The sequence below is a fragment of the Chiloscyllium plagiosum genome, chromosome 45 (assembly GCF_004010195.1).
Source record: "Chiloscyllium plagiosum isolate BGI_BamShark_2017 chromosome 45, ASM401019v2, whole genome shotgun sequence".
Classification (NCBI taxonomy): domain Eukaryota; kingdom Metazoa; phylum Chordata; class Chondrichthyes; order Orectolobiformes; family Hemiscylliidae; genus Chiloscyllium; species Chiloscyllium plagiosum.
This window is the reverse complement of record NC_057754.1, coordinates 4086706-4110809: the sequence shown is the minus strand read 5'-3', so window position 1 is coordinate 4110809 and position 24104 is coordinate 4086706. Positions and strand designations below refer to the sequence as shown.

General features: G+C 42.4%; 1 protein-coding gene across 5 annotated transcripts in view; it reads right to left on the bottom strand.

The window, feature by feature from the left end:
* Window positions 1–263: 263 nt before the first annotated feature.
* Window positions 264–24104, bottom strand: part of zmp:0000001168 (signal-induced proliferation-associated 1-like protein 2) — a 91073-nt gene continuing 67232 nt past the window's right edge. For 2 of the 5 annotated variants that reach the window (XM_043682663.1, XM_043682664.1), the window contains exons 9-16: window positions 19589–19863; window positions 17870–18073; window positions 16296–16416; window positions 11484–11661; window positions 11036–11131; window positions 10470–10536; window positions 7416–7494; window positions 5952–7064 (exon numbers count right to left, since the gene is read on the bottom strand). In XM_043682663.1, coding sequence (XP_043538598.1) covers window positions 6918–7064; window positions 7416–7494; window positions 10470–10536; window positions 11036–11131; window positions 11484–11661; window positions 16296–16416; window positions 17870–18073; window positions 19589–19863 — 1167 coding nt within the window. In that variant the 3' untranslated portion in view covers window positions 5952–6917. Of the gene's footprint in view, window positions 431–5951; window positions 7065–7415; window positions 7495–10469; window positions 10537–11035; window positions 11132–11483; window positions 11662–11766; window positions 12198–16295; window positions 16417–17869; window positions 18074–19588; window positions 19864–24104 lie in introns of those variants that run through there. The other 3 variants (XM_043682665.1, XM_043682666.1, XM_043682667.1) reach the window with 3 other exon arrangements.

Here is a 24104-nt window from a genome sequence, read left to right as displayed (position 1 = left end):
CAGAGCAGACTGGTCTAATCCTGCGCCTTTATTATATTGTCTTATGGTTTATGCCTGATATGCACCTCCAAACTCACTCCCACCCCAAGATTAATCCTGGTAGCTCCAAACTCACAATGATGCCAAAGGTTAATTGTTGCATCTCCAAACTCACCACCACCTCTAGATTAATCCTTTCTTCCCAGCTGGGATGCATCCAGTGGGTGAAAAATTACCTGCAATCATTGTGTTCAAGAGACTGAATGAAACTGAGGTGTGGTGCAGCGAGTGAATAGTGTGTTTATTGCACAGTAATTGGTATAGAGAATGTCCAATCAGTTAATGAGGCCACAGTTAATCCTCAATGGTGAGAGGGATCACAGTTAATCTCTGCAGTCAGAGAGACCAGGGTTAATCGTCACGATGGTGAATCCCCCTCCTGGATTGTCATCTGCAAAATAAAGAGAAATGACAAGATCAAACAGGAACTAGCAGATACATAATGGCACATTATCCCCCCTCATGCACAATCCCTGACCCTCTCAAAATTCCTCCCCCACCAGTGATATTATCCCATCATTAGTTTCTCCCTAGAAGCCTAGCATATCCCACCCATATTCAGAACATTCGTCTACTCATAAATAGAATAATTTAATCTTAAGAGAAGTGTGAGACTTCTGATATGTTATTCCATCACGGGGTGCATCACAGCTCATTTGCAATCCACATGCATGTACTTTTTCAGCATTGAAGGAGATGGAGGACGCAGACTCATAATCAGCAAGGTACATCCTGACAGAGTTTGTTCCCTCCATGACTCAGGAGGCATTGCCATCAGTTTCTTCTCCGCAGGATGAAGCTGCCTGCCCTAATCTTACCATGTGCAGCTTTTCACATGATAATCACCAGAGAAAAGCACTTTGGTGAAGACATAGACATGTACCCAGAAGATCAGAAATTTGAGTTCGCATGGCATTGAGAATCCATACTCTACCATCCCATCAAAAGCAAAATGGGGTTACAGGTGGTCTTTCAGCCTCGTTACAATACAATCAATGCTGATCCATGCCTTGACTCCATTCCCTGCTTCGGTTCTGTAACCATTAATACTTTAACCAAAATAAAATCTATCTTTCTCAGTCATGAAATTTTTATATGAGTTCTACATACAACATTGTTTTGGGAAAACAGATTTCCACCATTTTTTGATTGACTAAGTGCTTCCTGACATCAATCCTGAACAGACTAATTTTAAAACTACACCATCTTACTTGAGGCAATTGTTTCTCCTGTTTGACCCTTCAAAATCTTTTCGTTATTTAAAACACTCAAATCTTCTCTGTTCAAAGAATTGGAAGCCAACTCTATAATAGCCTCATCATTTTACTCATTTGACTAAATTATGAGGGGTATAAATGGATTTAATGGTAGTGTTTTTTTCCCTGGGATGGGAGATTTCAAGACTAGGGGGCACATTTTTAAAGTGAGGAGAGAGGCTTAAAAAAGACATGAGAGGCTTTTTTTTCCCACAGAGGGTGGTTTGCATGTGGAATGAACTTCCTGAGTAAGTAGTGGATGGGGAAAATTACAATGTTTAAGAGGCATTTGGAAAAGTACATCAATAGGAAAGATTTGGAGGGATATGAGCCAGGAGGAGGCAGATGGGACTAGTTTAGTTTAGTTTAGGATTATGTTTAGCATGGATTGGTTGAACCGAAGGGTCTGTCATGGTGCTGTATGATTCTATGACTGAGTTTTCATTCTGATGAATCTGTGTTGTGCCACTTCCAAAATGTGGTGCTCAAATGTGGTCAAAGCATATTAAGCTGCAACATAAATACTCCATCCTTTGTCTCCCGGTCCTTTTGAGCGGAATCAGAAAAACATCCAATTAGGACAATTCCTGCCTCATCAATCTACTCCCAATCTTCAAGACAATGGAAATTGTCAGCACCAGTGTTATCAAGCAGCACTTATACTTGCTCACTTATGCTTAACTTGGGTTCCAACAGGGCCACTCAGTCCTTATCTTGGTCCAAATATGGGCAGAAAATGGGTTGCTGGAAAAGCGCAGCAGGTCAGGCAGCATCCAAGGAGCAGGAGAATCGACGTTTCGGGCATGAGCCGATTCTCCTGCTCCTTGGATGCTGCCTGACCTGCTGCGCTTTTCCAGCAACACATTTTCAGCTCTGATCTCCAGCATCTGCAGTCCTCACTTTCTCCCCAAATATGGGCAGAAGAGTTGAAGTCAAGAGGTGAAGTGAGAGTGACTGCCTTTGACATCAAGGCATTATTTTACTCAGTGTAGATTGTTACGAATCAAGGAGCTCGAGCAGAACTGAAATCAACGAGAATTAGAGGGGAACTCTCTACTGGTTGAAGTCATGCCTCGCATAAAGGTTTGGTTTTCTGAGCTCAATCACCTCAGTCCAAGGACATCACTGTAGAGTTCCTCAGGGTGGTGTCCTAGACCCAAACATCGACAGCAGCTTCACTAATGTCCTTCCCTCTATCACAAGGTCATAACTGGGCATTTTTGTTAATGTTTGCATAGTATTCAGCACCATTTGAGACTCCTCTGACAATGAAGCAAGAGCAGGACAATATCCAGGCTTAGGCTGACGATTGGCAAGTGACAATTGCACCAAATGCCAAGTGATGACCATTTCCAACAAGAGAGAATTTATCTCCCTTTTATGGTCAAAAGCATTACCACTGCTGAATCCCTTTTTTTAAATCTAGCCACCCGAGACTCTCAGCCTCATTCCTGATTAAGGGCTTTTGCCCGAAACGTCGATTTTCCTGCTGCTCGGATGCTGCCTGGCCTGCTGTGCTTTTCTAGCACCACACTCTCGACTCTAATCTCCAGCATCTGCAGTCCTCACTTTCACCATTGCTGAATCCCTGACTGTCAATATCCTGGAGATTGCTATTGACTAGAAGCTGAACTGGACCCAACAAGTAATACTGTGACTATAAGACCAGGTGAGTGACTGGGGATTCTGTGGCAAATAATTCGATTCCTAACTCCCTAAAGCCTATCTGCCATCTATAAGGCATAAGTTAGTTTTGTGATGGAACACTCTCTACTGGATAGGTGCATCTCCAACAAACTCGAAGAGCTTGATACAACGCAGGTCATGGCAGCTTGCTTTGTTGCTATCCCATTCACAATCTTAAATATTCACTCGATCCTTTGTTGACATACAGTGATAGCAGTGTGTACTATCTCAAGGATGCACAACATTAACTCACCAATTCCAGTTTAAATGCACCTTTCAAACCTGAGGGCTCTGGCATCTAAATGGACAAGGGCAGCTTATGCCTGGGAACGCCATCCTTGCAAGTTCCACTCTAGGCAGCATACCATCCTGACTTGGAACTATATCGCTGTTCCTTCACTGTAACTGGGTCAAAATCCTGCAATCTTCTCCCTTACTGCATTGTAGATGTCCCTACATGCCAAGGACTGCAGTGCTTTTCCGCCACGTTCTCCGGGGAAATTATGGGTGATGAATGTTGGGCCTCAGCAGTGACAGTCACATCATGTTAAAGAATAAGTGTAAAGATTTCATTAGCCTTTTTAATTATGTCTGAGTTTTTCCAATAGCTTTAATACTAATTCAAAGTTGCCACAAAAGAAGCTCTGTTGTAGAGCGGGGGAGAAAGTTAAACAGAATATAATAGCCGATATTCAGGACCTTGAATCGAATCCAACCAAGATTTGGAATGTTGATGTCACCTTTCAGATGTCAAGGATGTTGAGTTTGGAGGCTGCATATTCATAAAAGTGGAAAAATATACTGGCTTGCCCCTCCTATTGATAGAGAGCAGAACAAAAAATAACTTGAGGCTTAAAACACAAGGATAGATTGAGATAGTCAAATATCTTCTGGAATATTGGGAACCTGGCCTTGAGACTCTTTGACACAAATAGATGAAGGGCAACTGCCCAGATGTGAACAGTAATAGCTGTGGAAGGAGATTAAATGGTCAGTAAAGTCAGTGAGAGTAGAGAGGATTTGATAATGGGAGAAAATTCTATGGATTGTAGGATCTATGGTAAGGTAGAGTATACATGACATAGAAAGACAATGCAACAGAGAGTGATCATACAAAGTTACATTTTAGCAAGTATAGCCTGAACTTCAGTTCCTATCCAAAGAGGCTTGAGATGTTCCTGATGGCTAAAGAGGCCTAGTATTTTCCAGAGAGCTAGAGGACTTTGCTGTTGGTTGAAAGATCTGGAATTTTCTGATAGCTGATGAAACCTGAGATTAACTTGACGTCAGTAGAGATTTAGGATTTTCGAGATGGCAGGAGAGATCTGTGCTTTTCATCATTGCTGATGAGACCTGGGATTTTCTTGATATCAGTCGTGGCCTAGGATTTTCCTGATGGCTGAAGAGGTTTAAGATTTTCAAGATGGCTGAAGAGTTCTAGGATTTTCCCAAAAACAGAAGCAATCTAGGATTTTCCTGACAATTACTGCAGACACAAGTTATTAAGGGATAATACAGCTTCTGTGAGATGATGTCTGATTTCAATTCTTAGTGTGTGCAAAACCTCCTCCAGTATTACAAATCTCCATGTTTAGATTAGATTAGATTCCCTACAGTGTGGAAACAGGCCTTTCGGCCAAACCAGTCCACACCGACCCTCTAAAGAGCAACCCACCCAGACCCATTTCCCTCTAACTAATGCACCTAACACTATGGACAATTTAGCATGGCCAGTTCACCTGACCTGCACATCTTTGGATTGTGGGAGGAAACCGGAGCACCCGGAGGAAACCCACGCAGACACAGGGAGAATGTGCAAACTCCACTCAGACAGTTACCCGAGGCTGGAATCAAACCTGGGACCCTGGTGCTGTGAGGCAGCAGTGCTAACCACTGAGCCACCGTGCCGCCCGTATAAAACTTTCCGGTCTCTTATATAAATCCAATCTTAAGCATTCCACAATTGTCTGTGCGTTCAACTGTCTTGATCCTAAGCTCTGAAATTCAAACATTTAAAAATCTCTACTTTTCTTCGTGCCTTTAAAACTTCAGTTAAAATCTGCTCCTTTAACCAAGCTTTTGAGAATATCAATTTGTGCCTGCAAATATCTGCAAAGTGTCTTATTACAATTGAATGACATTAAAGGTACCATACACACATAAGTTATTTTTGTTGACTGGAATTTCATTTCAATGTACTGTATTTTTTAAAAGCACTTTATCTTCCTTTCTCTTTTAATGTTTCCTCACTTATTCCATTTCTTTGAAACAGGACTGATAACATGGGCGACAAGGTCTTCTTTTTGGACCCTGTCAATGCTGTTCTGTCCTCACTTCACTGAGAAGATTTCCTCAGCTGGGGAGAAGTATCTAAGCAGTGCAAAACTTTCCCTAAGAGTATTTGATGAGGACAATGTAGATGGACCTGTTGGATCTTCCTTTGGAATTTTTGATGGGGAATAGTACAGACGGAGCTTTACTCTGTATGTAACCCTGCGCTGTACCCATCCTAAGAGTATTTTATGGGGACAATATAGAGGAAGCTTTACTCTGTATCTAACTTCATGCTGTATCTGGGAGTACTTGATCAGGACGGTGTAGACAAAGCTTTGCTCTCAAATTCTATGCTATACCTGACTTGGGTGTATTTGAGGAGGACAATGTAACGCAAACTTTACTCTGTATCTGACCTGATGCTGTACCTGCCGTGGGAATATATGATGACAACAGCATATAGGGAGCTTTGTATTCTGTATCTAACCCTGAGCTGTACCTATCCTGGGAGTGTGTGATGGGTACACAGCTTTACTCTGTATCTAACCCTGTTCTGTCCCCCTGTCCTGAGAGTTTTTGATGGTGACAGTGTAGAGACAGTCTTACTGTAGCTAAACTTCATTTGGGTACATTTGTCAAGACCAAAGTAGGACAATCCTCTCACTGATGCACACAAAAAAACAGAAGACATTAAAAAGATTATTATTTATTTAAAGATTTTTCTGTTTGGCTTTGGAATGTATTACATAAGCTATGGGAAAACTTGGCGTAATTTTCCACATTAATTTGATTTGACGTGATGCAGCACAAGTGCTAAGGAAAACCCAGCTCCTTTTCGAAGGGTCTACCCCAGGCTGATCACCTTATGAATGGTGACATTTGCTGTCTTTCATCTCCTGGCCACTGGAGGGCTGAGAGGCTGGAAGGCATGGATTCATCGACAAGGTCAAATCAGCATCTCTGCATCCTTTCTGCCATATTGAATTGCACACTTTCTTCACACTGCCAAACAGTAGATGGTGCACATGCTAACCACACGTTGGTTCCATGTGCTATCACACCAACCCCACCACAACCCAACCCACAGCATGCAGCAAAGTCCAGGTGAGGGTGTAGGTGAAATTGACACCATTGGCCTCCGTGAGCTTTAACATTTACAAGCCCCATGTTCTCTGGTTGGACTCCATAAAGCTTAAAAAAAAGTCATATTTTGTAATTATTAAGGGAAACGTCAGTTAAAAAAGCTGCCAAGGTCACGCTGACAGGGTGAGGTGGAAATGGGGGAGACAGGTGGGAGAAGGCTCATGAGGAGCATAGACCAGCTAGACCAAACAGTCAACTCCTGTTCCCATACAGTGACGGCAAAAATGTTCCCAAATTTAGCAGAACACCAAAGGAGGCAAAAAGTGTACTCCCTGAAACATGGATGTCACAACGTGCTGTCAGTGTTATGATGCTAGAAGCACTAAACCACAGTAGAAAGAATAACACAACACAAAAAAAAAAGGAACTCTGACAGAGCAGCAGCCCAGTGCCGAAAGATTCCAGAGAAAAACGAGTCAGCGGCAGATACAACTGCCTGGCCTTTCTCGCCACTGAGAGGCAGGTCCCACTCAGGTACAGAGAACCAGCGAATTCTCACTCCCTCCTACTTAATGCACACTATGAAGGCTTTGGGGCAGTACGGCACAGTAATTCAGTTACTTTTAAAAGGTGGCACACCGTGGTCTGTGACTCCAGATGAAGACGCTGGTTATTCTGCCGCAGCTGCTCCACCTCAGTCTCCAGCAAAGCCTTGTCCTCTTGCTCCTGATTTTCGAAAACAAAAATAAATCCATTGTTGTATTTCAAAAAACTTTGCCAGGTTTTCATTCCATAGTCTGCTATAGGTACAATACAGGGCTAGATACGGAATGAAATTCCCACTACCCTGTTCCCATCAAACACTTCTAGAGTAGGTAAATTACAGGGTTAGATACAGAGTAAAGCTTCCTCTACATCTGATTTCTAACCCTAACCTTTTTGCACTAGTTTTAGGGGCTTGCATGATGTACGCGAGGGGCTTTCTCCCCTCAGTTCCCCGTGAGCCTGTTTCCTCCTCCCTGATTTCACACAGATCACTGACCTCACAGCATGGCCCATTTGATCCTGCTGCCTCACCTTGATCAACTTCTCACGCAGTTGCTTGACAATAGCTTCCAAATGAACCACTTTCTCATTGAGGCCTGCCGGAGATTGACTGTGAGGAAAAACAAGAAAATTAAATAAATAAGTTGATTAAAAGATAAGCTGCTAAAGGAAATCATGGAGGCTGCTACAATTACAACATTTAAAAGGCACCTGGATGGGTACATGAATAGGAAGCGTTTAGAGGGATATGGGTCAAATGCTGGCAGGTGGGACTAGATGAAATTAGGATATCTAGTCAGCATGGACAAGTTGGTCCGGAGGGTCCGTTTCCATGCTGTACAGCTCTATTACTCTAAATCCCAATTCAGACCATATCACAGAAATTCAATTGTCTGCTCACTTCTGAAAGTTTTCTCTTTAAGCTCGTCTTTGGGCACTGAATTTTACTGGGGTATGGCTTTGGCTGTCCACTGATTGGTTAGTGCAGGAAGGGAGTGCCAGTAGGCAAACAAACCTTGGAGTTGTCGTAATACGGTCCATGTCTTCCTTCCTTCAACACTCAGATATTGCCGACAAGGTGGGGAAAAGGGAATGAGCAACGAGTTGATAGTTAGTTCCAGGGGCTAGAATCCAGACTTCTCCATTCTGATTTCACCACTATTTAACCCAGGGGACATGGAAGCTTAGTGTAGCCTCAGTCATGTCTGAGTCGTGCTAACTCAGCATATCCTGACACTAAACTAGGCAAGAATGTGAGCTATGAGGAGGTTGCGTAGAGGTTTTAAGATGATTTAGACAGGCCATGAGTGAGCATGTACATAGCAGATGGAGTATACTGTGGAAAAAATATGAAGCTATCCACTTTGGCAGTTAAAACAAAAATGTAGAGTATTTCTTAAATGGTGAGAGATGTGGGAAAAGACCTGGGTATTCCCACGTATAAATCATTGAAATTGCCAGTGGAGCAAACAATTTGGACAGCAAATGTATGCTGATCTTAATGACCAGATGATTTGAGCTCATGAGTAAATTAGTCTTGCTGCAATGAGACCACAGTTGGAGTATCATGTACATTTTTGGTTCCCTTACCTATGACTGGATATACTTACCAGATGGAATGCAATGAAGACTCATTTGATTTCTGGGAGGATTTATGAGGAGAAATTGAAAAGAGTGGCCTTACTATTGTGTAGAGTTTAGAAGAATGAGAGGTGATCTCATTGAAGCGTACAGGGCTTTATAGGTCAGATGCAGAAAGAATGTTTCTTCTGTCTGGCTAAGAGATCTAGAATCAGGGGACACAGTCTCAGATCAAAGAACAGGCCATTTAGGACTGAGATTCAGAAGAAATTATTCAGAGTGGGCTGAATCTTTGGAATTTGCTTCCTCAGAGGGCAGTGAGGCCTCAGTCAATGAGTATATTCAAGTCATAGATCAATAGATTCCTAGATACTAAATTTATCAATGGATAGAACATAGAACAGTACAGCGCAGTACAGGCCCTTCGGCTCTCTATGTTGTGCCGACCTGTCATACCAATCTGAAGCCCATCTAACCTACACTATTCCATGTACGTCCATATGCTTATCCAATGACGACTTAAATGTACTTAAAGTTGGCGAATCTACTAACGTTGCAGGCAAAGCATTCCATACCCTTACTACTCTCTGAGTAAAGAAACTTCTCCTCTGCACCCTTTCCAAAGCTTCCACATCCTTCTTATAATGTGGTGACCAGAACTGTACACAATACTCCAAGTGCGGCCACACCAGAGCTTTGTACAGCTGCAGCATAATCTCATGGTTCTGGAACTCGATCCCTCTATTAATAAAAGCTGAAAACTGTATGCCTTCCCAACAACCCTTTCAACCTGGGTGGCAACTTTCAAGGATATGGAGATAGTGTGGGAAAATGGTATTGAGGCAAAAGATCAACCATGATTTGGTCGAATGATGAAACAAACCAAGAGGCCAAATTACTTACTCTTATTTCTTATGTTCCAGTGTTCTGGCCCAGCGAGAAACTTTCTGACACTTTCCCATATCTCCCTTGTTTGGATGAGGGGTGTAAGAAAGTGGTGTTATCCGGTTTGGGGGGAGCTGGATGAGGTCATTGGAAACTACAAAACTCAGTCCTCCCTCCATTCAACTTGCAATCAATAACTCTCAGGAGCCTACAGATGGCACCATCATGCTGTTGAACAGCACTGGCCGGCCTCAACACTGTCACTGACAGACAGCTTGAGGTACTACAGCCCTGCTCACCACCCATCCTCTCCCTGACCTAGCAATGTCTGAGAGTTTGACCTTTTAGTGGCTGGTGAAAAGAAATTGCAGCATTTTTATTTGCCTTATCACATCACTCTGGATGTCTCAAAATGCCACTGTGGTACTTTTTTTGGAGTGCACTTGCTGCTGTACACAGGAAATGCAGGATTGCCAATTTGTGTAGAGCAAGCTCCCAAAAATAACAATGTGATAATGACCCACATCATCTGATTTCAGTGATGCTAGATGATCAATAAATATTGACCCAGGATGCTGAAGAGAATGCTTGTGTTTTGCTTTTCAAAGCAGTGTTTATCTGAAAGGACAGATTGGAACTACTCAGGTTTAAGATCTCAACCAAAAAATGGCATATCTTACAGTGCTCGCTCCCTCAGTACTGGTGCAAGGACTGCGATCAACTCCTGGGACCCTATTGTCAAACACTTATCTATCTTATACAACACCTCCCTACGTTTCTCCTCCCAGGCCTCCAGAGACCACTGTTGAAATGTGCACCACTAACTGAGTCAATCTGTATCCAAACTTCATTGAGTATATTTAAGACAAAGATAGATAGGTTATTGATTGTAAAAGGTATCAAGGGTCACTGGGAGAAAGTGGGAGAATGTGGTTGAGAAACTTATCAGCCATAATTAAATGGCAGACAGACTTGATGGATGGAATGGCCTAATTTCTGCTCCTAGGTTTTATGGTCTTATAGTCAAATCAATGAGTTCTGAGTCCTTAGAAACTTTGACACACTTGCAGAATTCTTTGACCATCTAACGTAACCCCTCTGATGTCGAGATCAACCTACCTTGGTCTGCCCGCTTCCATTAAGTCAACCTTGTCATCAGCTCTGGATGGCTCCACTGTGCTCTCATCTGATAAAAGAAAAAGATTAGTTGGAGCAAGTGACACCTGCAAGAGGTTGTGATACCACTATTCAAGGGTTGGGCACAGGGCTAACTACAGAGAGCAAATAATCATGCCCAGTGATGAGCAATGCCCCTCTCCAGTGGTTGGGCAAAGGGGCAAATGCTGTGATGTTATCGGACCATTTTGCCTGTTGGTAGTGTTGCAATTTTTTTAACAGGGGCACTGGCCCAAGGTCACAGGGAAGAGTCAACAACTCTGTGCAAAGGGGAAAGGTCAACTGTCCTGGGCCATATTGATGGGTCAATAGCCCTGGGCAACAGGGGAGAGGTCAGTGGCCTTGGAAAGGGGAAGTGTTACTCAGCCCGCTTGCCAGAACCACAGTGACTTATACCAGTCCAGTCACCTTGTGATATATTTCAAACAAGTGGTTCGCCCTCCCACCTAAGAATAAAACCAAACGAAGACACTTCATGGACCAAGTGTTCCATTCAGCAACCTACTCACCTTCCAAGGAAAGAGACTGTACCAGGCTATCACAGTATGAAGCTATGTCTGCCAGTGACTGCCATTCAGTGTTGGAGTTATCAGAGGTCACAGTATCTAAAAGGGAAAGATGAAATAACGTAACTCTCACAGAATGAGATGTCTTCTCAGTGTTATTCTGAATCATTCCTTACCCTTCCTCCTCCATCATGACACTTTGTGTGGGGCTAGCTATTGGATGTACCTTATCTAATTGCCCCTTATGTGTGTTTAGTAGACTACTAGTAGACTACTCAACTGTTGGGAACCTTACACCAAGCCAAACCCAGCAGCAAGCAAGAGTAGAAACACAGCTCAGAGTCTTTGCCCCTGAGGGAAGGATGAGGCTAGAAAATAAAATTTCCCATGATGACTATGAAACCCGAGCATTTTCCAATTATCTCTCCTCACCCCAATGCGGTTATTTTACCATCTAATTTGAGGTCAGGTGGCAAGTTTTGGTTGGAACCAGCAGGTGAATCGCTCAACATGGATTCAGTCCGAAGGGCCTGTTGGGGGTCCTGAAGGTCAGGATCAGAGCCGCTGGAACAACTGGAGAAAATCCCTGCAGAGTTGGTCCCAGAGAGAGTGTGTTGGAGAATAGCAGCCTAGATTGGAATCAGAAACATCTATCAGTTGCATGACCATGGGGGCTTCTGGTAGCATTACTGAAATTGTTCTTGGACTTGTAATAATGTTATACTTACATTCATACACTACCTTAACACGTTGTCATACACAGCACATTACTTTAGAATGGTATGTAGCCAAATGCATCAGTCATTTTGCATGATAGGATTGATGGGCAGTTAATCTGTCTTTTTTGTGGAAGTAGTTGAGAGAAGAATATTGGTTCCAGGACATTAGGAGAACCACCAAACACCCCCTCCCACCCCACAATTCTTCTTCCAGCATTGGCCTTGGGATTGTTGACATCTGCCCATATAGATAGATGGTGGAGTGGGGTGGGGCAAAGGAAGCAGGGTTTGTTTTCGTGTCTCGCCTGTAAGATGGCACTTCTCCAATAAGTGCAGTGTTCCTTCAGTGATACTCTCCCTGAGGAGTGTCAGTCTGGCTACAGGCTCAAGTCGTGGAGCAGAAATTGGACCCATCATTTTCTGGGTGAGAGAGAGAAGAGTGAGACCTAGAGCATGGAGTGGACACAAGGAGAAACAGAGTAAAGAGGTTGGGCCTAAAAGGGTCAGTTTGTGTGAGAAAAAGTGATCAAATCTAAAATAGGATTTCTGTGTCGGGGGAGGATATGGATACAGACAATATGGGATCCAGTAATGGTTTCTGAAAGGGATTAAGGGGGAGGGCAAGAAGGTGGGAAGGTGAAGTTAAACATATACACAATATCATTTCAGCCCAATAGTACATTTTAATTTAAAGACAGACAAATGCTATCCAAAACATATGGCGCTGTTCCAGAATTACACAGCATTACAGCACAGTCACAGGTCTTTCAGCCCACATTTCTGCTCCAGAGAAGTCTCCTTCACCCTTCTGTTTATCAATATTTCTTCCTCAAGTACTTATCCAGTTTCCCCTTAAATTTTCCCGTGTGCTCGTTACCAAAACCTTTCCATGCAAATTCTACATGCTCACCATTCACTGAAGTTTCTCCCGAATCTCCTATTGCATTTGTTTGATGACAACCCATTTTTTTGGGCCCTTCTTGTAGTCTTGTTTCCCTCATCCTCTCCCCCACCTCAAGTAGGAAGACCTTCTCCACATCTAGCAATCTCCTAAAGTCTCCCCTCAGCCTTCTCTTTCCTAGAGAGGAACAAAACTCCAGCCTATTCAAACTATTCTGGTGGTTATAACCTCTCAGTTCTGGCATCATTATTGCAAATCCTGTTTGCATCTTCTCCAGTGCCGCATGTTCATTTTGTCACATGAAAACCAGAACTGTGCACAGTACTCAAACACATGCTGTGTTCATGTATAGTACTAGTACATTGTTGTCAGATATTCTGTGATTTGAGATTCTTGGGTCTTTAAGCGAAAAGGCTGCATTTCATCCATGAAAGAATATGGAAATAAATTTGTCAAAGATATTACCAGAGACAGAAGTTTTTTTTTCCTTATTGATTCCTGGAAAATAAGCAGATAATATTTCCCTTGCTGGTGGAAAATGAAAAGTAATACTGCAGTTAGATAAAGTCATCCCTACCCGCACTATAGTATGACAACACTTTACCCTTCATCTTTCTTGAGTGTGACTTTTACAGTAAAAGTAAAAAACATGCTTAAAATTTTAATTTGATCTTTTCTTACGCGCATCTTTCATCTCTTAACAAATGAGCATATCAATGCAATTTTTTTTCTGATAAAATACTTAAGAAGGACAATTGTTCTGAGCATCCCTCCAAAGATGAAGGATGGTGCAATCCCCTCCAGACATTTTCATCCTTCCGCATGAGCAGTTTTTGAGTCCTCAGCAGAAACACAAAGGAAAAGAGCTGCCTGTTTGAGATACTCAGGGTATGATCTATGACACAAGCAATCCACTTTGAAATTGGACATAATTTCAAATTCTGATTGTTGTACATATAACAGGTTGTAAACAGATCTGATCATTTTATCTTTGAAACAGACAACCACAACAGCCTGCTTTTATACAATGTTTGTAACATAGTAAAATGCGCAAAAGCTCTTCACAGCAACATAAATCGGACAAAACGTTTGACACCAAGCTCCATAAAGACAAGTAGCCAAAAGCTTGCTTTTAAGCTGCTTCTTAAAAAAGGAGAGTCAAACAGCTTGCCGAGGGAATTCCAGAATGTGAGGCTCAGGCAGCTGAAGGCACAGCCACCAATGGTATAGCACAAAGAAACAAGGAGGGGATGCACAAAAGGCTGGAATTGAAGAACTGCCAGGGTCTTAGAGGGCTGGGGAGTTCACAGAGATATTGAGGGGGTGAGAACACCAGGGAAAAGATTCAAAATAGAGGAGGAGGAGGAGTTAAAATAGATGTTACCAGAGTTTGGTTCAGGTTTCATGAAAAATACAATCTCCCGTTCTGGTCTCCTGACATCATATTGAGGTTTTGAAGAAGGTTAAGAAAAGGGTGACAGGATTGATTCCTCATTCAAAACACCTTACTCATCAGGATCAGTTTGTTTCAGTTAGGTCTGTTTACATTAGAGCAACTTGACTCAGTATGTTTGAAGTTATATAAAATATCAAAGGTCAAGGATTGTGTCCACAAAACAAATGATCTCAATTCGAGGGTTTTCATTTGAAATAAGTTGCCCAAACTGTAGGAAATTCAAAACTAGCTTTCAAAAAGGAATTGGATAGAAATTTGAGAGAAAAGGGCCAAGGAGAAGGATCAGGGGTGTGGGAGATGGTAGAACTAATCGTAACAGCTCTTTTAGAGTGCCAGACATGTTGGAATGTATTCATAAGTTTAATAAAGGGAAAGGTAACATTGAGCAGTTCCTCATTGCATATGAGAACAGTCAGCCCACTGAATAAGTTTCTGCCATGTGCAGTGAATGCTGATTCACCTCCCACTTTAACAGGGATCTAGTAAAAATGTCACTTCCTGGATCAGTTCATTCAGTCTGAGGCAGGGTAGTGGGGGATTAGAGACGAATTGTGCAAATTTCCCACCACCCAGCCAATAGTCACAACAGTCTTGTTGTTTCCCTCAACTGGGAGTTCAAATTTATTTATTCCGGGATTGTACAAAGTACTGAGAGAACCCTTCAAGAATTCCATCATTAAATGTCTTTAACATTTGTTTTATCAGGCCACAGTCAGCTTTACTGCCATCTGTGGCCCAAGTAAAGGCAGCATGTTTTTGGAATAGAGTGCAGCACTAGCACAATGGGCCAAAGTGAGATGAGGAGGAATTTCTTCAGCTGGAGAGTGGTTAATCTGTGGAAAGCATTGCCACAGGAGGCTATGGCGGCCAAGTCGTTGAGTATATTTAAGACAACAATAGATCGGATCTTGATTAGTAAGGGGATCAATGGAGAGAAGGCAGGAGAATGGGATTGAGATATTTATCAACTGTGAACGAATGACAGAGCTAACTTGATGGACTGAATGGCCAAATTCTGCTCTGATATTTTATGCTGTACAGTCCTGATTTTATATCAAGGTTACAGCTCCATCAAGTTCAGGTTGGATCCTCAGATTGTACATTTTGTCCCAGTCATGAGCCTGAGTGCCTTTTTCACAGTATATTAAATAAATTATGGCCAGGTTGCTCGGTAGAACCTGAAATTGGAGCTTGGGGGAACATTGTTACTTTGCATTCTTGATTGAAAATACACCACTAAAATCTGTAATCCGTGTCCCTGTATATCGTAGACTGGATAAACCTTACCCTCCCACTTCACCAAATAATATGGGATGCCTGACTCATTTTCCAACTTCTGATGAAAAGCCAAACAAAATAAAACACACTATTAAAGCAATGGGTACAGCTAAAACTAATATTCAGATTTATTTACAGGCTGAGTAATATACAGAAGTAGTGAAACACAGCAAGATACTGAGTACAATACTTAAAACCATTAAAAACTGGAATAAATCTATAAAGAGGATAAAGAGCCTCATCAGAACATATTTCTTACAGATTGACAAATAATGCAACTTGCACATGAAAGAGTTTCTTGTCGACCTTCACGAAGCAAAGGTGGTACATGTATGAGGCAAATTTTCAGTGCACCCACAGAGTTCAAATCCTCAGTCAGTACCAAAAACATGAGCAACCTGCACCGAGATCAGTACCATAGGATTTCTTTCATGTTGATAACATGGGTGTATGTACCAGACCAGAAGAGGCTTGATATTAATGTCTAGGTGCTACAGTATGGTCTTCTTCCAAGCAATCCCCTTTGTAGATCAGCAATCATAGAAATTAAATTCGACTATTCCACAGTCTGCCAATCCTCACAGGTTAATACTCTGAATATCCTTTTGTTTTTTTGGGGGGCACCTGTTAAGTCATTGAAGCCATAACTTCGCCTGATTGGCAGGAGCTGCAGTTACTGTATAAATGATCTAATTTCCTTCAAAAGAACCAATCATTTCATTAGCTCAGATTCATTCATTGATATGAGGGGAGAGGGTGGTGGTGGGCGGTGGGGGGGCCATGGAAGACAACACATCAACTTCCAACTTAACTCTAGCTACTTTGAGCAGCGTCGGAAATCAAAGATCGAAAATCCCCACACACGTCACAGGGCAAGAATTCTGCTTTCAGCTCAGCTGCGTTACTGACCTGGGTGTCACCTGGATCTGGCTGCAGGTTTCCAGAAGGCAGCAGATGCTGAGAGTTTGCAGCCAAGATGAGATCAGGGGGTGATGTCTTTAGGGAACTGAAGTCAGTGTCCTCCTTGTTCCTGAAACAGAGAAACTCCAGCTGTCAAACAGTGGTTCATAAAAGTCCATGCTAAAATTGTCATCAGCAAGCCTTCCTATAATGTAAGGCTTGATATACACCAATCACTATCTCAGCTGATCTTCTGCTAAAACAACTTAGCCACAGCACATCTAAAACTCTTGTTGCCTATACTCTAACTCACACCAAGTCCTGTTCACTCCTCTGTACTTTTACTGACTTAGATTCTCTCCTGTTGTCGTTTTAAAATTCTTATCTTTGTTTTTATGTGTCTCCAGGGTCTGCTTTTCCTTTAACCTCTTCCAGCCCCTACAATGATGATTTTTAAATTCTAATGTCTTATCGATCCTCAGTTTTAATCTCTTTATCATGAACATGCCCCTTAACTGTTTGGCCCCAAACTCTGAAATTCCTTCCATGCAGCTTTCCCTTCTGTTTTAAAAAAAACTCCCTTGAACCTACCTGAGCTTTGACCACTTGCCCTAATCTATCCCTTATTTGGTTTTGTATTACTCACTTATTCACAGGAACCAGTCAGCCCCTGCTTTCTATTCAGTAAATCAGTGAGCCCATGGCTGGTCTGTATCTTATGTCTAGGAGAAAGTGAGGACAGCAGATGCTGAAGATCAGAGTCAAAACGTGTGGTGCTGGAAAAGCACAACAGGTCAGGTAGCATCCGAGAAAATCAACGTTTCGGGCATAAGCCCTTTATCATTACTGTAGTGTAGCAAAACTCTATTAATCCTGAATTTAAACTCAGCTGGTATCTACTGCCTTTAGTACAAAGGCATTTTTCCTACCTTTTCTTCACAATGGCCTGGCTTGATCCAGTTATTACATTACACTCCTTTGTCATAGAATTCACTCACCACCACCACCAGCAAAAAAGGAATATTCCACACCATCAATTACTGTCAAAACCCTAAATTCAAATCATGCCAGAATACTCTATATTCTAATGGAAAACAAATCTCATTATGTCATCTCTCCTTATCTAATCCTTGAAATGCCTTGAAATCACACACCACTGGGCTATAGTCCAACAGGTTTATTTGAAACCACAAGCTTTCATAGCGCTGCCCTTCATCAGGTGTAGGGGCAGCACTCCCAAAGCTTGTTATTTCAAATAAACCTGTTGGACTATAACCTGGTGTTGTGTGACTTTTGACCTTGTCCACCCCAGTCCATCACTGGCACTGCCACATCTTGAAAAGCCTTGGCAACATACTGGTGATCTACGCTGCACTCCTTCCAAGAACAGTATATCCTTCCTAACTATGCTGTGGTCGAACTAGGGCATTGTATGGTTACAATAAAACATCCACCGCTTTTCATTTGAGCCCATGAGTTAGAAAGGCAAATATTATTAGCCTTTTCTTGATTATTTTGTGTATGCTTCTTGGGACCTCCGCTGTGCTTTGCTTTCATAATGCAATTCACTCATTCATAATTACCTCTGGCTTTGGACAGACGTCTTCTCTAGAGAGCAGCTACGCATCGTCAGGCACTGGTCCCCTTCTGAACTGATGTTGCGGGTTTCTTGGAGTGAGGACGTCCTTAGGAATCGCAAGCAAGGAGACCCCAGGCCTGAGTCTGTCACTCTGTCACCCTTTCGCTCGGTCTCTTCGATTGACTTTCGGTACAGCTCAGAAAAACTCCTTCAGAGACAGAAAAAACTCAGATTGAGTCTATGCCTTTCACCTCCTCGAGGCATCTTAAAGCACCAAAGTGCAGTCACTACTGTGAGGTTGAGTAAAAGTGGCAGTCAATTTACACACAGCAAGATCTCACAAACAGAAATGTGATAGTGACCAGATCAATTTTTTTTCTTAAAGTCACGTTGGTTGAGGAATAAATTTTGGACTGCACAAAACCAGGGAAACCGCCCCTGCTCTTCTTCCAACACAGCACAGTGGTGTATTTATTTCCATCTGAAAGGGTGGATGGGGTCTCTGTTCTCATTCAAGACACAGTATTCAATTCCCTGGAGTGGGCCTCTAGCTGCAGTCTTTAGAGATGAAACAGTCATACATGCAGGCACATACTTCCTGGATTACTGGACAGTATCCCGGAATCCTGTTTTGTTCTTCCCTCTCTACCCCAACACCCTTGATGGTTATTGTAAAGGCCCTATCCTGGTTGTCAATACATATCTCAACACAGGTCCGGCATGCCAATTCCCTCAAATAAATGAAAAGAAACTGAAAGAAATGCAGATGCTGCTAGTCAGAAACAAAACAAGAAACTGCTGGAAAAGCTGAGCAGGTCTGGCAGCATCTGTGGAGAGAAATCAAAATTAACGTTCCAGTTCTGAGGAAGGGTTACTTGACCCGAATCGTTAACTCTGATTTCTCTCCACAGACTGCTAGACCTGCTGAGCTTTTCCAGCAATTTGTTGCTTTGTCCTTCAAATAAGTAAATCAGGGCCTTATTTGCGAGGGGAGCAGGTTCATCATTAATGACAGCCCTTCCTCCTAAAGTTTCCATCAATCAGAAAATTGCATGTTACATTCATGCAGCTGTGAAGTTAAGCTAAGAGAAGCATTAACAACTCATGCTTCTCATCCAAGCTCCACTTACACCCCGAACTCCCACCCCAACTATCTCCTACTATCGCTTAACAGCTCCTTCTCTTTCCATTGGCTCCTCATTTTGCTTCCCATTTTTAACTCTGGTTCCCTGTTAGCGGTTCCCACACCATATTCTGCTCTTCATTAAGTATCTCCTAGCCCACTGTTAACAGCTCTTACCTATTTGTTCATAGCTTCCATTACCATCGATAGCTTCTTGACCCCATTCCCCTTAAAAGATATACATTGTCAACCAACAGATAGAAAAAAATTCAGAACATTTTGGAAACATTCAGTTTCCCCCAACTCCAATAACACCCTAATTCCCCTTTCCTAGTGGTCAGCTCTCCCCTAGGCTTCTCTTTTGTACCCTCTATGCAGCTATGGAGATCAGAGAGGGTCAAATGAACACTTCAACTTGATAAGGATCCTGACAAAAGGTTATCCACTCAAAATTTTCACCCTTTCCATCCTTCTGCACCTTCACCCTCCCACATCCGTTTCCATAGGCAAGTATATCCTCACATTAATGGTATGTAGATCTAGCCAATAAAATAAGGACAAACTTCATTTATCATCTTCCTGCTGTGACAGAATGCCTACATTCTTGGCTTGCCCTTGTTGTCAGGCGGGATGACGGTTATCCTCACGCTGTTGGCCTTCCTCAGACACTCTGCCCTCTCCTTGAATGACAGGGACACCACTGGAATCTCACAGATCCTGACCAACCGGCTGTGAAGCTTTAGGCCCTTCAGATCAGCATAGCCTTTCTTCTCCACCTGGGTCACAATTCCTTCTCCATTGGTTTGAAAGCCCAGATGGTGGACACTGTTCCTGAGGAGGACAAGCTCTTCCGTTTCACATCCTGTGGTTACGACCTGTTGAAAATACAATGGTGGACAACTATCAAGAAATGCCACAGAGGCCCAAAGGTTTTGTGCCCCAGAAAAGCAATTGGAACATGAATAGGCCATACACTGTCATCAAGTCAGATCACATTTAATCTCCCTCAATTTCACCTCCCCACATGATGCCTTTGATATCCTGAGCATCCATTCAGCCATCTCAGTCTTCAATACACTCAACCTTGGTCCAACCAACCCTCTGGGGTAGAAAATTCCAGAGATTCAACACTCTGACTAACATGATTTCTCTCCATCTCAGTCTCTAACAGCTGATGCCTGATCTTGAGACTGAGATGGCCTAAATAAATAGACTAACCAGTCAGGGAAAATAGCTTCTCAGTACACATCCTTTGAACCCTCTAAGGTGTTTATAATTGAGTGGTAAGGAGAACAAGGTCTTTAAAATGACGAAACAGTTTACCATGGGTAGATGTGGACTCATCAGGTGGGATGGCTGGGTTAAGGGGGAAAATTGCATAGATAGCGGGCCATGAGATGACCATTAATAAATCCAGTGAGAGATTAAAGAGTAACTTCTTTATTCAAAGAGTAGAGAGAACGGAACTCACAACAAACAGATTTATCAAAAAATATTTTAGATTCATTGAAGAAGGTCTAGATAAGCACATGAGGAAGAAAGGAAAATAAGATTGATATAAAATATTGAATAAGATGGGAGAAGATGCAGAAGCAGCATAAATATTGCCCAACAGCAATGCTGTAAATCCAATGTAATAGTATACAGTATATCCTGTTGGCCTGATCGTATGTTCAAATCAGACTAAATTAGCTCATTGTGTTCTGGAAACTGTTAAGTAAACCATGCTCAACACAGGGCTCTCATCACCACCGTTTATTCTGGGATAGCACTGCATCCATACTAGCCACTTGTTTTCTCCTGCTAACTACTGAAGTGACAGAGGATGTAGCTACAAGGGAGATGTGGATCCTTAATGGGAGAATTCCAAAGCTGAAATACAGGAGGCTCAGTTACTCACTAGCCCTCCTTTCCTTTTGACCTTCACAGATTATTACAGCTTCCTCTTATGAAGTCATGGGCAGAGCAAGTAGGAAATTGAAGGTGACAGGAAGGCCAGGGTACAGTTAAAATTCCACTAACTATGGACCCACGAGTGTTTATGTCTTGCTATTAAAATTCTAGTGTAGGTGGACCCACCCTGTCCAGCCTCCTGTGATATCAAACCACATGTCCACTGCAAAATTTAGGACAGGAACAGAAGGAGGGCCTGTTCCATCACAATTCATGAGATTATGGCTGATTTGTATTGACCTCAGCTGACAAATCTTTTTATCAATCTCAGATTTAAAATGTATTGAGCAGGCATCTGCTGTTTCTGTGTGACAGATTTTCACACTTAAATCACCTTTTGTAATGGGAAGTCCTACCTAAACTGAGTGGCGTGCCTCTGATTTTAAGACTATCTCATTAACCTAGGTGCCCCAGTAATGGTCTGTCCTGAGGAAATAGGGTGTTGTTTTGGGTGAATATAGACACAGGCCAATCTCAGGCTGTTCCATATATTCCTCAAACTATAATAGGATTTAAAAAAACACAGCACTTTATTCACTAATATTGCATTAAGCATAAATATTGGATGCAAGCCACCAAGGGGGTTGGGGAGCTGGGGGAGAGAAGTCCTGCTACACTTCCTCGAAATAGAGGCCGAGGATGTTTTACGGCCCACTGGAGAGTGCAGATGTAAGTTTTAATGTCTCATCCAAAAGGTAGCACCAAGGGCCACCATTATCACCATTATACACCATTATCAGCCATGATTGAATGGCGGAGCAGACTCGATGAGCCGAATGGCCAAATTTCTGCTATGTCTTGTGGTCTTTCCAGCAGTGGGGGAGCGGGTCTGGTGTGGGTAAGGCCATGGGTTTAGAACATTAAGTGTCCATCCCAGATATTCAGCCACAGGATGTGTTAAGTGACGCGATTACAAGAGCAAAGGGCTGCGGGGAGGCTGAGTAACATTGAGAGAAACACAAGGAAAAAAGACGGCAAGCTACAAGGTGGATGCAACAGTCATGATTTATTCATTTTTTTTCAGCCAGTGGTTACAGAGATGCACATCGGACCGACAATATGCAGAATCAGCACGTCGCTATGACTTTACGTTACACACAAACAACACAGGTTCAGCTCCTTAACTGGCTGGCTATTGGACGGACATTCAACACGTAAAGCACAACCATAGAGTAATCCATTCAGTATTATTATTGCTATGGCACACAGAAAACAATTAAAGGGAAAGACAGTTATCAGGTTAGTATTGTCCTGTACAGGTTCCGGCCTAGGAAAGGTGCATCTACTGAGGAAGAGGAGACTGAACCAGGCTGCCACCTTGTAAAACAAAGATGTTCAGGATAATTCCCATTTATAAAATATTTACTTTTCAATATTTTGATTAGCTGCTATGCAGCAATTTACTGTGAACAGCAACATCTGCTCAGTAAGATTGGTGTTAACTGATCAGGTCATTCAACTGGGGACTGTCTCTGAGTATTAGCCCCTATCCCACAATTCCTCACAATCTGAACGTACAGCACAGAAATAACGCATTTGGCCTGACTGCTCCATATTGGTGTTATACTCCAAACAAGATTCCCTAATTATTTTATCTCGCCTTGTCAGCGTAATCTTATAAAAATCAAAAGAACCGCAGGTGCTGTAAATCAGAAACAAAAACAGAAATTGCTGGAAAATCTCAGCAGTTCTGGCAGCATCTGTGGGGAAAATCAGAGTTAACAGTTCGGAGGAAGGGTCATTTGACCTGAAACATTAATTCTGATTTCCCTCCACAGATGCTGCCAGACTTGCTGAGCTTTTCCATTACATGTTCCTTTCTCTCTGGTGTTTATTGAACAGCACTTTAGATGCATTTATTCTAATTGCTTCAATTATTTTCTGTGGTTGCAGATTCAACCTTTCTCACCATCCTCTAAACAAAGGTGTTTCTTCTGAATTCCCTTATTAAATTCATTCATAACTGTCTTAAGTTTATGACCCTGACTTCCAATCTCCCCCACTGGTGGAATCATACTCGCCAGATCTCCACCAACAAATCCTCTCATCACCTTAAGGACATCCATCAGGTCGCCCCTCAACCTTCCCTTTCCTAGAGAAGGGAACCCTAGTTTGTTCACATTTTCCTGTTATGCTGTCAGCTCTCAGTTCTGGTATTATCTTTGTAAATTTGTTTTGCACTTTCCCAGATGCCTTTATGCCAATTTTGCAACATGGAAACCAGAACTGTTTTAACAAAACTGCATGTGTGGTCTAACCAAGGACCTATGTATGTTTGACATAGCTTCCTGGGGCTGTTGGTCACCATGCAAAGAGTCTGATTTGAGGCAGTGACAGTGTGTTATGTTCCATCAACGTGGCCACAAACCCATTTATTAATACTGACACAAATAACATTTTAACTTCACCCAGTGAGAATCTGATAGCTTCAGTTTTGGTGTAGTTTGTAGGTAATGCGAGGTATGGAAAATAACTCTGAGGAGGCACGGTGGCCTAGTGGTTAGCACTGCTGCCACACTGTGCCAGGGACCTGGGTTCAATTCCAGCCTCAAGTGACTGTCTCCGTGGAGTTTGCATGTTCTCCCTGTGTCTGCGTGGGTTTCCTCTGGGTGCTCCAGTTTCCTCCCACAGTCCAAAAATGTGTAGGTTAGGTGAACTAGCCGAGCTAAATTGCCCGTAGTATCCAGGGATGTGTAGGTAAGGTGCATTAGTTAGGGGTAAATGTAGAGTAGTAGGGGAATGGGTCTGGATGGGTTACTCTTCGGAGGTTCGGCGTGGATTTGTAGGGCTGAATGGCTTGTTTCCACACTATAGGGATTCTATGATTCTATGAAAATAAGCTCAAAAATAAAGTCAGTAAGGTGGACGAATTGACAAAAAGTAGTAAGTTTATAACGTAGTTAAATTTCCATTTCTCAATATATTAGAAGCAGCACCACAAATGATTAAGAACCATAAAAACATAGATGGAATCCTGTGTTTCAAGGCAAGGGATTTAAAATAAGTAAGTCACAAAGTAAAAGGGGCTGGGAATGGAAAGAGAAGACAAGAAGGGTCAGAAAGAAATGGAAAGATTGAGGATTAAGAGACAGAGAGATAGACAGCAAGAGAAATGAAAAAGAGAAAAGAAGCACGGTGAAGATGAATGAGCATAGAAAGAAAG